Genomic DNA, 15,293 nt, shown 5'->3' on the forward strand with positions numbered 1-15,293 from the left:
CATCAGTTGGTATCAGAGCCAGGCTAGGTTCCTACTATGGCGCAAAGAGGAGTACGTGGGGAAAAACCTGTTGCCATAGATGACGTGTATGAATGCGATGAGGTTGCCCGCGATGCGCAATTAGAGGCGTTCTTTCAACAAATAGAGGAGTGGTTTAATGTGCTTTCAAAGCAGCTCACTGCCTTAGCCGTTGGAAGTCAACCTCAAAACTACCATCCAAATCCATGTTTTGTGGAGGAGGAGGAGGATCTTGATATCGAGCAGGAGGGCTGCGATATCAAAGAGGATGATGAATATATTGAAAGAGTTTGTCTAGTAGATTGAGATTTTCCAACAATTTATGATGACTATCCTGAAGATTTTAGTCAAGGAGAAAAGATTGAGCTTGATAAAAATAAAGTCATATACATACGAGATGAGCCCATAACTCACATCGTTGATGAGACTTTCGACATTCAAAAACAAAAGGTTATTGATCCCTTCTGGGAGGATTTTATTGAACAAGAATTGATAGAGGTCAACAAGAGGCGTGAACGAATGATTTTAAATAATCTTTGTTGAGGAGGAAATATGAAGTTTTTGGATATGTGCATGGATTCTTTTTTAGTACTTGCTTCATATATCCCACTGTGGCAAAAGAGGTTAAGAATAAAAATCCGTACATCAAAATTTATTATGAGTGAGAAAAGATTGATAAGTAGAATATTGATTCGTCTTGTCTTGCACACAGAAGAATAGGATAGAGAGGATTATTCGGGGTTCCAATTGATCGTGGAAGATTACCACAAAACTCAAGGACGAGTTTTCCCCAACCCCAGGAGAATGATGCAGATTGGTTAAGGAAGAATAAAATATTTTAATATTTTATGTTGTTTTCTTTTTTCCTAGTTGAATTGGGATTTTAATTGTTTTTCTTTTCCTAGTTAAATTGTTTTTCCTTTCTAAAGTAGAAGTAAGTTTATTATTTCTTTTCCTAAAAGGAGTAGGAGAAATTCTATTCCTATAAATACTCTTTATAGAGGAGTTGATTATTATTAATGTGTGTTTTGAATAAAAGTTTGCTAGAGAGATTTTCTCTATTATTTTGCCTATTAGCCTAGTATTCTTGTAGAACTTAGGTATAGTGGAAGAGTTGTAGTATTTGTGTGTTATAGATTCTGCTTTTACACGCCTACGCTGCATCAATAACCCACTTTTGAATGAATGCAAATATTTTATTTGAAAATAAACTTTTCTAACAAGATCTCATCATCCATGCTTCAGCCTTCTATTGACCAAGCCATACATGTTCTCAAGCCAGAATGAGCCTCTATACTTAGGTGATCACACTCATTTTTTAGTCAGGCCCCCCCTTGAAAAAACTGTGTACAGATGCATTTCACTAGCTATCAAAACTATTGCATGTTCTTATTCTTATAATGTCCATATGGTTTTTTATAATTGGTTCTTTACACATTCTACAAATTGATGCATAAGCATTGTAATGGAAACATGAAATATAAGATACTATAATTAGGATAAGAAATTATGTAACATTATCAAATTATTCACCAGATATAGTCCTTGAGCATTAATGAAATAATATGATTTGGGTTTTGAGCCCCTTCCATGAAGTGAAGAAAAAATAGTTGATCGTGAGTCTAATTTGTGATGTACAGAAAATACAAACTCCATGCTCAATCCGTGAAGTCAAGAAATAATGTGGGCTTTGAGGGCATTATATGGTGTTAGAGAAATTGTTGGCTGTGAGCCCAAACTGTTAACTGAAAAAGTTTAGGTGCCATAAACCTAATACAAAAATATGTGGATTCTTGTTAAGATATGAACCTATTTAAATACAATAAATTTGGTGAAAAAAAAAAAAAAATCACAACCACTAAACATAACCTATTATAATTAGTGCATAATAAAAATAGTGTCAATGATAGGCCCATGTGAAAGTAGGGAAAGGATCCCCTCTCGTTGAATCGACCAATATCCTCCCAGTTTTAGGTGGATGTGAGACAAATGGTATTTATTTGAATTTTAAACACCACGTCTTATTGTAAAGAGCCTTGTACAATTGTACCTCAATTGATTGGCGCCTCTTGATGTGTCAAAGGGAGACATCCACGGTTCAAACCCCCCTCCCCCAACTATCTAATTATAATAATAAAAATAATGAACTACATGTCTTACTAAAAGAAAATCTAAATAAAAATGAGAGGAAATTGAAGGAGGAGTCCAAACCCCCTCCCCCAACTATCTAATTATAATAATAATAAAAATAATGAACTACATGTTTTACTAAAAGAAAATCTAAATAAAAATGAGAGGAAATTGAAGAAGGCGATTTTATCATGTGAAGGTGATCACAATTTACAACAAAAAAGCATATGTTGCATCTGCTGTATGCAGCATATACCTTCTCATTCACAGCTTGCTACCTTAGTGAGTTGTGAAAAAATTGGGAGCCTTCTTGGCCTGAGATATAGGAAAGGCAATAATGTAATCAAGGGCCTCTTGAAATGTCAATTCTATATTCCACTTGAAAAATTATTTAATGATATCATCCGAGGATTGAAATCAGAAACGAGCTAGCTCTCTTTTTCTCCATAATATATTGGCTTTAAATGTTTTACCATTTTCTGCTTGACTGAATTCCTTGATGCCCTCCATCTTGCCAATTGGTTTTTATATTGATGTTTCTTTATTAGAAATTGATGAAGGATTGGTTGGTTTGTATTCTTAACAGTAAATTCCTCAACAAAAACAAAAGAAATTAATCCAAATCTAAAAATTTTCATTGATTCAGTGAGTATTACCCCAATTAACACATTTAATAAGAGCTTAACGTATGACTCTTCTCACATAAGATTTACTAGGACTGCCAAACTGGCAACCTAGACACACCTTACTCGCCAATTCAATTTTATTTTATTGTTTTCACATCCAAAAAAAAAAAAAAATTTAAATCAACTTTTTTTCATTATGACCTCAAGATTTATTTCATGAAATTATGATTTACAGAATTTTAAAATATTTCATTTTAAGGTACAGTTGTAATTTTATACAATAAAAATCTAAATAATTTGGAAATTAATTCTAAAAGTTCATAAGGCATTGGAGGACATTGAAATGTGACAAGTGCCCAAGACATAAACCTTAAGCATCTCAAAAAACAGGGCATCCTTCAATATTAATCCCAGGAGCTGTAGGGCATGAAGCCAATGGACAATGATCATCACTGTCCAGACCCCACCACTCTGGACCAATTATATCCCTGGATTGAAGAGTGAAGAAGATTACAACACCCAAAAAAGCAACTCCAGCATCTAAAGCAGCAGATAAGACATAGGTGTGTCTAGCCCACCATGCCTTAAACTTTCTGTAAACATAGAAATTGAAGAAAATTCCAACGGCTCCCCAAGCCCAATAGTTCACTGCTTTAGTTGGTGGCATGCCACTTGTAGCTCCAATGATAATAGGCATGTGTATAAGTTTAAGCCACTTGATGTTGGGGTATTTGCGTGAGAGATACCAGCCAGGAATAGGGGCTAAGAAGCCAATGAGAAAGAAATAGTTCATCTCTTTGTAGACACCATATTTTGTGAACATTCTGAGTGGACCTATGACTCCCCATATAATGGAAGCATTGTAGAAAACATCATCTCCAGGGCATGTCCAAGGACTCCCATCCGGCAACAACGATGTATCACATATGTTCTTTATACTTGTGAGAAGCCACCATGCTGTGGCAAAGTAGGTACTTGAAGCAACTACTGTTCCAAATAACTGAGAACAACACAAAGTGTCATTATATGAAGATAGTAAGCAAAAATTCATCTAAATTTTACTGGTACTAATTCACTTGCCTGCGCAACGAACATATCCCTTGGAGGGATTTTCATATAGTGGCCTAATTTGAAGTCATTAATAAAGGAGAGTGCTTGTGACATGCTAATGTAGCCGTAGGTCTTGAAAGCCACATTAGCGAGGGGCTTTCCTGGATAAATATACCCAATCACCAACTCTGTGATCACGTTTAGCCCTGGTTGCTGCAATTGACATTAACAGTAACATATTATATTGAGAATAGTAGTCTGTATAAAATTGATGCATAATAATGTAGTGTGTAATTAACTCTTTCAATTTCAAATGCATGTTTGGTGTTCTTTTTCATCAATTAAAGACAAAGATAGATAGGCTTATATACCGAATTCGTTGTGGCTTGAATTATGCCAACGGGTAAAGTAAAAAACAGCGCAATGCCACAAGCCAGTAATAGTCCCCACCATGGGAGTTGCAGCTGTTTGCCAAAACCTTCACAAGCAACCATGGCAAGAGCCAACATTAAAAATAAGATGATATAAAACCACCACTGAGGGACTTGTTTATAGTTCTTCTTCATCAACCTCGTGTGCACATCAGTATAATTATCTTTTGCTGCACTTGCTGTCTGTTTCCAGAGTGTCCAGATTGTTCTGCTCAATGTTTTATCCAAATAAAGAAAATCGTGAAAAGGCTTTTAACTAAAAAGAACTTTTGCAACAGGATAGAATAGAAGATGTTAAGAAGCAGCTTACTTTCCATTAAAGAGGGCAACATGAGTAATAGTTGCTGTTAGAGTAGCAAAGCTCAAACCATAAGTAAAAGCAAAGAACACACTTAGATAAAGTTTGCTGTAACTGTCATAAGCTGCACGATCAATATCAAATGCTTTCTCATTCAGAATTCTGGATATGTTGTAGGATTGTCCAGTGTGATCATAAGTGTGGGAAGAAAATATAGGAAACTTCTTGGCATCATATGCATTACTCCAATAAGCAATCGGGATAACAACATAGACAAACACAATAAACCCCACTAAAATATTGATGATGGCAAACAAAGGTGTGGCTAAGGGGGTGCCCAAAAAGCCAGCTACAGTGGACCAGTCAAGGCCAATTGAGCCTACGCCAAGGCCCTTGGTCCCTCCACCAATCTGTTGGGCGGTGACTGAGTCCTTCCAAATCCAACAAACAAAAGAGAGAGCTGATATTGAAGGGAAAAGATAGCTTGGAACAATGTAATAAGCAAAGCTTGCTACAAAAACCATGAAGAAGAATTGTAGCCTTGTATGTCCTCCTTTAGGTCTCTTTTCATTTTCATGCAATGCCCTGCATTTCACATATTACTTGGTTCATTACAAGGATCAGGCTCGTCAATTAAGCATTGTACTAATTATTTTTCTAACACAAGCAATCTCCGTATAAAAGAGGATTGCGTACCTGAATAGAGAGACTTGGACCAAGTTTGCAGGCCACCACATATAAGGTGAGTCAACAAGGTATTTTCTGAACAGTCCAGCCCATCCATAACCAAGCATCTGAAAAGTTCATATACAAACAGTGACGCCGTAGGAATAAAATTCTAAGAAGCAATTTATGCAATACATTGATGTCATGGCATTTTTTTTATTCACACTAGAGTAGCTTATATTCTCCAAAACAGATGGGGGTAAGGCTGTCTATCAGTTATCTATCCTAGACCGTGAAAAATTGAAACTTTGTGCACCGGTGCAACCTTTTACTAGAGTGGCCTATATTCTTAATGTGAACAAAGAAGTATCATACAGTCTTCATGTGAGAAGCAGGATCAGTTGGCTATAGCCATAATGCCATTAAAATGAAAACCAGAATCCAAATATACCTGAGTGCTTTGTGATAAGAAAAAGGCTGCAACTGGAGAGAGTTGCCTGTGGTAGAAAGCCTTGACAATATCCACAATATAAACTGCATACACTCCACCAGCTCCAGAACTAGCAAAAATGGTGATCAAAACATGTTCCTTTAAATTAAAGGGCCCTGGATTCAAGGAGAATGACCAGTTTGTGAGTGGGACTCGAATTGGCTTTGATGGAAGATATGCAGCCATTAGCTTCCCTAGTGGGAGCACAAGGATTTGTGCTGAGACCGACGAAATTGACAGCTGATTTTGGCGGTACGCGAAAAACTGGTTCACAAAAGCAAGAAAAACACATGATATCAATCCAAGAACCCATGTTCGAAATGTCAATGCTGGCAGTGTTGGGTCATCAGTTGGAGGAACTGTAAGCCTAACTTGTTCAATTGGGCTATCATTGTCTTCGTCCCCTGCTTATATAGAATGACCAAATTATTAAAACTAAAAGGCAAAAGATTTAAACAATGAAATAAAATGTTTCATGAAAAAGATCATTATGAAATTATTATGGATAGAACTGAATGATAATATATAAACAATGAATAAGTTCCTCTGTTATCATGGTTTAAATACATTTTGTGTCAACTTTAATAATATTTCAGAGCTATGTTTCTCATTGAATGTTGAATAAACCAGACCAGATTAAATAATGAGCTATTATGATGAAGAAAGTAAGTTTTTTCAATAATATTATCTATAGTACACGAATGAGTAAATACTTCAAAAAAAAAAAAAAAACACATATAGGAGATAAGATTACACAACAAAACTAAAATAAATAAATAATAATCCTCATCAATTCAAAGAAAAACATGTTTTGTACTGAAGTTAATGTCATACATACCCAACATACATGCAACTTTCATCAATCATAGCAAAAAAGAAAAAGGGTGATGAATCATGAAACCAGAGTAAACTATGATTCTCATGTAATAGAATTATATGGCAAATCCAGAAGAAATGAATTTTACATGAATTGCAGCAAAACATGTAGCATTCATGAATCATGATATAAAATGATGATGAATCATGAACTATGAAACTCTATTTTCTTTTTTTGTGTGTGTGTGTGTGTGTGAGAGAGAGAGAGAGAGAGAGAGAGAGAGAGAGAGAGAGAGAGTTACCAGTCACGTCAGTAATGGATTCAAGCTTCTCAAGTGACATTGCTCTCACTCAAGATTCTCCTTGGACACACTTTCAAACTCACACAGCACTTTATATATATACCACCCTTGTGATCTTTAAGTCTCACACAATCTTGTAATGTTATTATAGAGTGTAAATGAGATATTAAAACAAAATAAAAATTCTTCTTCAAATTTTTAAGTGAATAATGCGATTTTAAAGCCTCAAATTTGTATTTGTGTTGTAAAAAAAAAAAAAAATTTATTTGGAAAGGCGTTCTTTTAGAGAAACAAGGAAACTCATAGTACTATATGACAAAACTGCCTCGAAAAAGGAGCATTTATTTCATTCAGAATCTTTTTTGAATCTGGATATACTTTCTGAGTCTTCATGAATCTTGCATGCATTTCAATATATGTTCATGCTCAACAGAATCCAGAATATAGTTACTTTTTTTTTTTTTTTTTTTTTTGAGGAAGCAGAATATAGTTACTTAGTTAGCATACCAAGAAGGAAAAAAGAAAGGAAAACTAAGAAATATTATCTGTGCCATTTATATGTGGAGCAATAATTGCATTTTCAAAGGGTGGTTGATATTTGACCTCTGAGTTGAGAATTGGATTCTGAGATAGCTACTTGACAGCTAATTAAGCTTAAATGGAGATTGTTGGAGATTGAATTTGGAGGACTAATGAAGTGATTATGACTTATGAGTAATGAGTCTTATGACATCCAAGTAAAGTGTTGCTGTGGTCCATTTAGTCAATCTTTATGGAATTAGAAGCTGGCACTGCTAAAGATGTGACCCTTTAGTTCATTTCGCAACACTAATGTGATCTAATGTGATTAGTGTATAGTAAAAGTAGTATCAATGATCGGCCCATATGAAAGTGAAAAAAAGATTCCCTCCTATTGAATTGTCAAATTCCCTTTCATTTTTAGTTAGAAACAATTGATATTTATTTGATTTTTTATTGCTACATGTCTTATAATCATTTAAATAAAAATTAGAGGAAATTGAAGGAGTGGATATTATCCTATGAAGGTGATGTTTATCCAATCACGATTCACAACTTGCTACCTCAATGAGTTGTGAAAAAATTGTGTCTCTTGCCTTGCTCATTCAAATTAGGAGCTTTCTTGGCATGAGATTAGGCAGGGCAAAAATGTAACAAGAAATGTCAATTCCATATGCACATGAAAAATAATTTAGTGATACAATAATGCTTATCACATACTTTCACACACATTTTGTCATAACTGTCCTACATAACAAATTGTGAGTGATAGAAAAAAAAATGGTGGGTTTATAGTAATACGGAAAACCAAATGCTTTTAATGTTCTTTAATGCTATGGTGTAAAAATATGATATAAATATCAATTTCTTATACAAACAATCAAATGTTTTTAATACTTTAAATGTTGGGTCTTCTTAATAGGTGTCCTTAAAACATTTGTTAATTGACCATTTTTAAAAAGTTTTAATACTACTTTTATATAAAAAATTGTCAAATAAGTCATTTAATTTTTTTTTCCCCTATAAAGCGTTTCTAAAAATATTTCCTAAATAAATATCCTTGGAGCATTCATTAACTTTCCCTTTAAATGCTTTTCCGTTTTTTGCTTGGCTGCATTCCTTAATGCCCTCCATCTTGTCAATTGGTTTCCTTATATTGTTGATTCTTCATTAAAGATTGATAAGGATTGGTTGGTTCATTTTCTAAGCAGTAAATTCCACAACAAAAACTAAAGAAATTAATCCAAATCTAAAAAATTAACCCTAACACATTTAATACGAGCTTAACGCTCTCGCACATAGCATTTAATAGTGGTTCAAAAAAAAAAAAAAAAAAAAAACATAGCATTTAATAGGACTGCCAAACTAGTCCACATCTCACACGCCATTTCTTTTTTTTGAGAAAGCACACGCCAATTCAATTTTATATTATGGTATCTGATCTTGTTCTAAGATAATGCTATGGTGTAAAAATATGATAAACTCTACAATTGCACGTACAAGAAAAACAGATTTGGTTTATCTCCAGTACTTTTTTAATTGAATATATTTTTTATTTTAAATACACAATAGCAAGTGGTAATGTGTTTTAATCTCTATATTTTATTTAATTAGTAAGTAATATGGTAGTTTCTCATTAAAGTCAAAAGAGATTCCAGTTAAAAAAATACTGAAAGTAAGCCTAACCCAAAATGATAAATATGTAATTCAAGTTTCTCAATAACCATATGTCGTAACTTTCAACCAAGGTCTTCTCATTTTTTTAGGTTCACAAATGTTTGGTTAAGGTTTTTTTCATCCTTAAGGGTGTGTTTGGTAGAGTGGATTTTAGGGGAAAAAAAAAATTGAGGAGAGAAAACTTTTTAAAGAGTGTTTGGTTAGAAGAGTGAAAGAGGAAAATGATGATGGAGCCTAGGTGTTTTCTCTCCAGACTCACCAAAAAGTTCTCTCTCCAAAATGGGAAGAAAACTGAGTGGGCCCGTTTGATAGGTAAATGATAAAAATGCCCATGTGCACTTGCATATGAGTTTCTCCAATACATTGCTCTTTTTCTTTTTCTTTTTTTCCCTCAATGTTGCCTCTTCATTCTTCTTTTTTTTCTTTCTTTTTTCTCTTGATTTCCTGGGCAAGCTTACGTTGCTCTTCTCCTCCTTTTTTTTTTTTTTTTTTTTTTTTTTTTTTTTTTTTTTTTTTGCTTTCTTTTGTGTTTTTTTGTTTTTGGTTTTTTTTCTTTTCTTTTCTTTTTTTGTTTAGACGTGATTTTTATTTCTTAATAAATTTAGGTTATTGCATTTTTTTTGTTTGTCATTTTTTGTTTTGTTTTAATTGGAAATCATTTATTAATAAGAGTATATGAGTAAATTTATACAAACTCTCCTTTTCCATCTCTCCATTTTTCCACTCCCAACCAAACAAAAATGAGAGAAATTAAAATCTTTTTTATCCTCCCACTTTTCCATCCTCCTAAAATTTTTTATCCTCTCACTTTTCCACCCCTCCAAGGCTCCAACCAAACAAACCCTAAAAGAGGATATGCAGCTTTTCCAAATATTATATTTTATTATTCATAAGGTACATGTAAATTGTAATCTATACTATAAACTAGGGGGTATTTACCAAATTGCAAAAACCGCATCAAAATCGCTAGCAAAATGGCATAACTGCACTACACCGGAAATAACGGTACACTGTACTACACTACATGGTGCAATGCAATTTGCGGTTTTATAATAAGAAAACCGCACCACATCACACCCTCTCTATATATTAATATATATTTTATATATATATATATATATATATATATAAAATGTATTATTGATAGTTTAATAACCCTATTTTTCAAAAAAAAAAATTAATAACCCTAGCAAGTGTTGATTAGGAAAGCTAGCCCATAATAAAGAAAAACTAGCTCAATAGTTTAAAACTTAGCTCAAAACAAAGGGAAAACTCTAAACAGCACTGCACCGCACATGTGACCGCAAAAATGAGGTGCAGTGCGGTTATGATTTTGGCTAAACTGCACCGCAAAGTACACTGCACCACGAACACCCCTACAATATAAACCCAATAATTTTGAAATTAATTTACTTTTTTTAAAAAAGGCAGATAATAGAGGGATGAGAGGTAGAGATTGAAACACAAACATGAAATACCATAAAAGATGCCATTATTACTTATTACTAGGCTCTCACCTGAATCTCAAATTTTGGTTTACTTAAAATAAAACCAAACCCAAAAGCAAGGCTACTGATAATTCCTTATTTTTTTAAATCTAAGATTGAATTTTACTCTAGTCTTATCTAATAGATTTATTTATTACTAGGCTATCACTTGAATCTCAAAAATTGATTTACTTAAAATAAAACCAAACCCTAAAGCAAGGGCGGACCTAGAATTTCAAGCTAGGGGGGCCAAGTATAAGAAGAAAAAAAATCCAAATAGGTATCCATATAGTACTAACAAACTATCAACCAAGATCAATACACAAAACCATTGTTTCTTAATATATTAAAATGCAATCATTTACCAACAAAGACAAAATAATGCAAAATAATATTGTTTCTTAAGAGCATCAACTGTTGCAAAAAAAAATATATATATATATATATTTTTTTTTTTTTTTCACAAACCAAAACTTACTTTTGCTACTTTAATATAGCACTTGAAATGTCTTGTATAGTAATGTTTTTGGTATTTGATGTTCTAAACACTAAATATTTACCATTTAGAACACCTAATGCTAGTACTCTAATATTGGGCTGACTAAGATTTTTTCTTTTTTGTTTCAAAATTTTGTTTTTGTTAAGTTTTTGAGTTTGGTAGTTGCTAGTTGGGTTAGGCTAATTAAAAGAGAGGGAGTCTAAGTTTTTGGAAGAGTGACTACAGAAATAATAAAAAATATAATCATTAAAAAATATTTCTTTAGGCTAGGGGGGCCCAAAAAAAATTTTCCCTTTTTTTCTCTTTGGTCCCGGGGGGCCTGGGCCCCCTTGGCCCCCCTGTGGGTCCGTCCTTGCCTTAAAGGAGGGCTTTTTCAATATATTGATCAATCCACCAAAAAATTACTGCTAATAATCTTCTTCTTCTTTTCTTTATCTGAGATAGAATTCTACTCTAGTTTAATCTAAGTGTATATGTGTGAAGTTCCCTCCTGGAGACTTGAACCCCACCCTTGCCCCCATTCCTCACAATCACTTACTGTGGAGTAACCATCGCGTTAGGAGTGCATGGTGGTAATGATAATTTATTTTAAGAAATTTCCAAGCAACCTACATTCTCTATTGCCTATTCAATTAAAATACAACACTAATCAATTCTATCAAATTCATGGACTTTGCATAAGATAGTTTGTTTAAAAAAATAAAAAAAAATAAAAAAGAAGCAAGGTTAAGGGAATTTATATTAAGAGTCCAAATTTTGGTAAGGATGAGGTGTAAAACTCGTGCTTTGGACCATTCAATTTGTCACGTCAGCTTTTTACTTAAAATTCAATATATCCTACGACTCCTAATAACATCTCAATGAACACTCAATTTGGTTGGTTTTTCAAATGGGCATTAGAATTGATTGAGTGAGTATAGTTGTATTTATTCTTTGATATATGATAAGATGATGCGGCATGTTGGGATTGGAGAATGTAAAATTTAGATTTTACATTACATCCTTATAGAATTTAATCTCTTATATTAATCAATAGAAAGAATTGTCTCCCATGCAGGAAATGAGACAATGAACAAACTATTTGATACATACAAACATACAATCAAGTCACCCCCATATCCCTCTTCTTTATACAACTTTTGTAAGATTTCAAATAAAATGGTTTTACAAAAAAAAATCAAAAAAAGAAAAAGAAAAAGATGAAGATTTCAAATGAAATGTCTTGCGGCCTTTGCAGCTTAACTATAGTAGAGTGGACAAATACCCCATGCCACCCATTTTCACGCCCATTTTCTTGTGTTCATGGGAAATAAAAATGGCTCAAATCTTGGAAGAGTAGTTGGTTGATATGTCAAACTTTTATCCTTAATGACAAAAAGAATGTGCTAAGAAATGGGCAAAATATGATGGTTTTCATCAATGTCAATCTTTGTCCATAGAATATTTGGTGAAGATCATGATTGTGATAAGTGTTGGGAAACTATTTCAAATTCCAATTGTGACTTGGAAAGTCAATTAGGTTTCCTATTTGAAGAAGGAAAAATTAATTTGGGTTTCCTTGTTGTAGAAGGAAAGACTATTCCTTGGTGTGGAAGGAAATCTATTCCTTGTTAAAGAGGTAATGTATTCCTAATTCAAGAGTGAATAGATTCCTTGTTAAAGATGCAATGTATTACTAGTCCAAGAGGGATTAGCAAAAGAGTTTTATAAATAGACAATGCTACAAAGAATTTGATGGCTTTGGCCCAAGGGTCCTTTCCATGGGAAAAGGGAAAATAGAGTGTGAAACCAAGAGAGAGAAAAGAGATTTTTGCTTGGGAGGAACACAGGAGGAAAGGGAGAGCAATGTACTGTTGCCTTCGAGAAGACACAAAGAGAGTATGTGCAAGAGCAAAGAAAGAGAAAGCTACACAAGAAAGAAAAAGAAGATAAAGCAGCCAAGAGGGAGCCGCTTAGAGAAAAAGAAGATAGCCAAGAGGGAGTTGTATGTGGAGAAGAAAATAAAAATGAGAAAGCAAAGTGTTGCTGCTTTTTGAGAGGGATAATTTGTGTGTGTGAGAGCAAGGAAAAATAAGAGAGATTTTTCATTAGCCGTGAGACATACAAAAGAATTATTATAATTGATTTGATAATAGTGAAATTATTCAGAATTTGTCCCATGGTTTTTTCCCTTCAAAAAGAAAGGGTTTTCCACGTAAATATTTGTGTTTTGTGTGTGATTGCTATTTTAGATTGCTAATATTGTGATAATATAATTTGGGACCTAACAAACTAATAGAATTGTCCCCCATGCAGGAAATGAGACAATGAACAAACTATTTGATACGTACAAACATATGTTCAAATCACCCCATATCCCTCTTCTTTATACAACTTTTGTAAGATTTCAAATAAAATGGTTTCTCAAAAAAAAATCAAAAAAAAAAAAAAAGAAAAAGAAAAAGAAAAAGTGGAAGATTTCAAATGAAATGTCTTGCGACCTTTGCAGCTTACCTATAGTAGAGTGGACAAATGCCCCATGCCACCCATTTTCACGCCTATTTTCTTGTGTCCATGGGAAATGAAAATGGCTCAAATCTTGGAATGAGTAGCTAGTTGATACGTCAAACTTTTATCCTTAATGATAAAAAGAATGTGCTAAGAGATGGGCAAGATATGATGGTTTTCATCAATGTCAATCTTTGTCCATAGAATATTTGGTGAAGATCATGATTTTGATAAGATACGATGTCAATCATGACATTGCTTTTTGTCTCTTTTGTTGTCAGTGATGGTACCATTTTGGTATGGGAATTGGACTAAACAAGGTCTTATTCGGCAGTTGATTCAATGACCCTTAACTCAAGAAGCATCCATGCTAGAAATTAAGGATGTGATACAAGACTTGGGGTGGGATTGGAACAAGCTACCTTTTAAGTTTCCATTGGATTGCAAGTTAATGCTTCAAGCTATTCCAGTTTCTCTTCAAGGTAGAGGCAATGACAAATTAGCATGGGTGGAAAATCCTAGGGGCATTTTTGACTTAAAAAGTGCTTATGGGATTGCAATGGGAGACGATACCAATCTGCCCTTCACCGCAAATTGGATATGGAAGTTAGTGACGCTACCTCGTATCAAGTTTTTTCTGTGGAAGTGTGCCCATAATAGCATTGGAGTGAAGGATTGCCTTGTAGGGCGAGGAGTGGGCAATGATAATCAGTGCTCTATATGCCAAGGGGATGTAGAAACTATACTCCATGCTTTAAGGGACTGTACTCAGGTTCAGCTAATTTGGAGACAACTAGGAGTGCAGGATACTAATCATGGCTTTTGGCGGTCAGATTTGTAGGATTGGTTGAGTTAAAATGGGAAGTTGAGCAAGAGTGTCATTGATGGGTACGCCCCTGGAAGTTGTTGTTTTCCTTTGCTATTTGGCATATCAGGAAGAGTAGGAACAATTCTGTCTTCAATGGGAAACCATAAAATCCAAAATTGGCTGCTGAGATAACCAACCAAACCATGGAGTTCATGTATTGCTATTCCTCTTCTAAAATTCCTAATGGCAGTGCAACCAAGTTAGTGTGATGGGAGAAGCCACCAAGAGGCTGGACAAAACTAAACACGGATGGGGCTTCATTAGGCAATTCGGGAGTAGCGAGTTGTGGGGGTGTTGTTCGGGATGAGAGAAGCAACTAGGTGGCTAGGTTTTCTAAGATGATCGGGATCACCAGCAGCTTCGAGGCAGAGTTATGGGGGCTGAGGGATGGGCTTACTCTTTGCAGCAACTTAAATTTTTCTACTCTTATAGTTGAATTAGATGCTAAAGTGATTGTTGATATTTTTCACAATGCTAATTATGAGAATAATATTGTATCTCCCATTTTGGACGATTGTAGGCAGCTCATTTCCAGGCTCGGTCAGGTCCAAATTAAGCACATTTATCGCAAAGCATATCGCTGTGCAAACGCCCTTGCTAGGATGGGTGTTGAGCAGGATATTAGCTTTTTATCTCTTTCATGTTCACCTTTGGACATTAGAAATAGTTTGGATTTTGATTTATCTGGTTTGTATTCGATCAGGCATTGTCCTAAGCTAAACCTTGTTCTCTACTTTTAATGAATTCGTCGTTTTAACCAAAAAAAGAAAGAAGAGTGTGATGAAAATACTCATTTTTCTTCAAAGATATTTTCTTTCACATTGTTTTTTCTTTCTCTTACACTCACAATGTTTACCGAAATATATATTAATCTACAACTATTTCAAAAATATGTAGTAATCTACCTCTTTTTGGGTACTCGAGTTCAT

The 15,293-nt window shown here is 34.1% G+C and overlaps 2 protein-coding genes across 2 annotated transcripts; one reads left to right on the top strand and one right to left on the bottom strand.

The window, feature by feature from the left end:
* Positions 1-3,127: 3,127 nt before the first annotated feature.
* On the bottom strand, positions 3,128-6,888 carry LOC115958403 (oligopeptide transporter 1-like). Its single transcript, XM_031076824.1, has 7 exons — positions 6,828-6,888; positions 5,671-6,113; positions 5,250-5,347; positions 4,566-5,138; positions 4,196-4,463; positions 3,855-4,037; positions 3,128-3,774 (listed from the first exon to the last, which is right to left on the bottom strand). Exons 1-7 carry the CDS (start codon positions 6,865-6,867, stop codon positions 3,154-3,156), a joined length of 2,226 nt encoding a protein of 741 aa, XP_030932684.1. The 5' UTR covers positions 6,868-6,888; the 3' UTR covers positions 3,128-3,153.
* A 7,814-nt stretch (positions 6,889-14,702) lies between these two features.
* On the top strand, positions 14,703-15,104 carry LOC115956116. Its single transcript, XM_031074591.1, has one exon. The coding sequence runs from the start codon at positions 14,703-14,705 to the stop codon at positions 15,102-15,104; it is 402 nt and encodes a 133-aa protein (XP_030930451.1).
* The last annotated feature ends 189 nt before the right edge of the window (positions 15,105-15,293 follow it).

This window comes from Quercus lobata, chromosome 8 (assembly GCF_001633185.2).
Source record: "Quercus lobata isolate SW786 chromosome 8, ValleyOak3.0 Primary Assembly, whole genome shotgun sequence".
NCBI classification, from domain to species: Eukaryota; Viridiplantae; Streptophyta; class Magnoliopsida; order Fagales; family Fagaceae; genus Quercus; species Quercus lobata.

Excerpts from the sequence above, each read along its gene's own strand:
- LOC115958403 (XM_031076824.1), bottom strand. The coding sequence starts at position 6,867 with ATGTCACTTGAGAAGCTTGAATCCATTACTGACGTGACTG. Across the intron at positions 5,348-5,670 it reads TCTTATCACAAAGCACTCAG|ATGCTTGGTTATGGATGGGC; the intron begins GTATATTTGGAT and ends TGAACTTTTCAG. Across the intron at positions 4,038-4,195 it reads TTCAAGCCACAACGAATTCG|CAACCAGGGCTAAACGTGAT; the intron begins GTATATAAGCCT and ends TGTCAATTGCAG.
- LOC115956116 (XM_031074591.1), top strand. The coding sequence starts at position 14,703 with ATGATCGGGATCACCAGCAGCTTCGAGGCAGAGTTATGGGGGCTGAGG.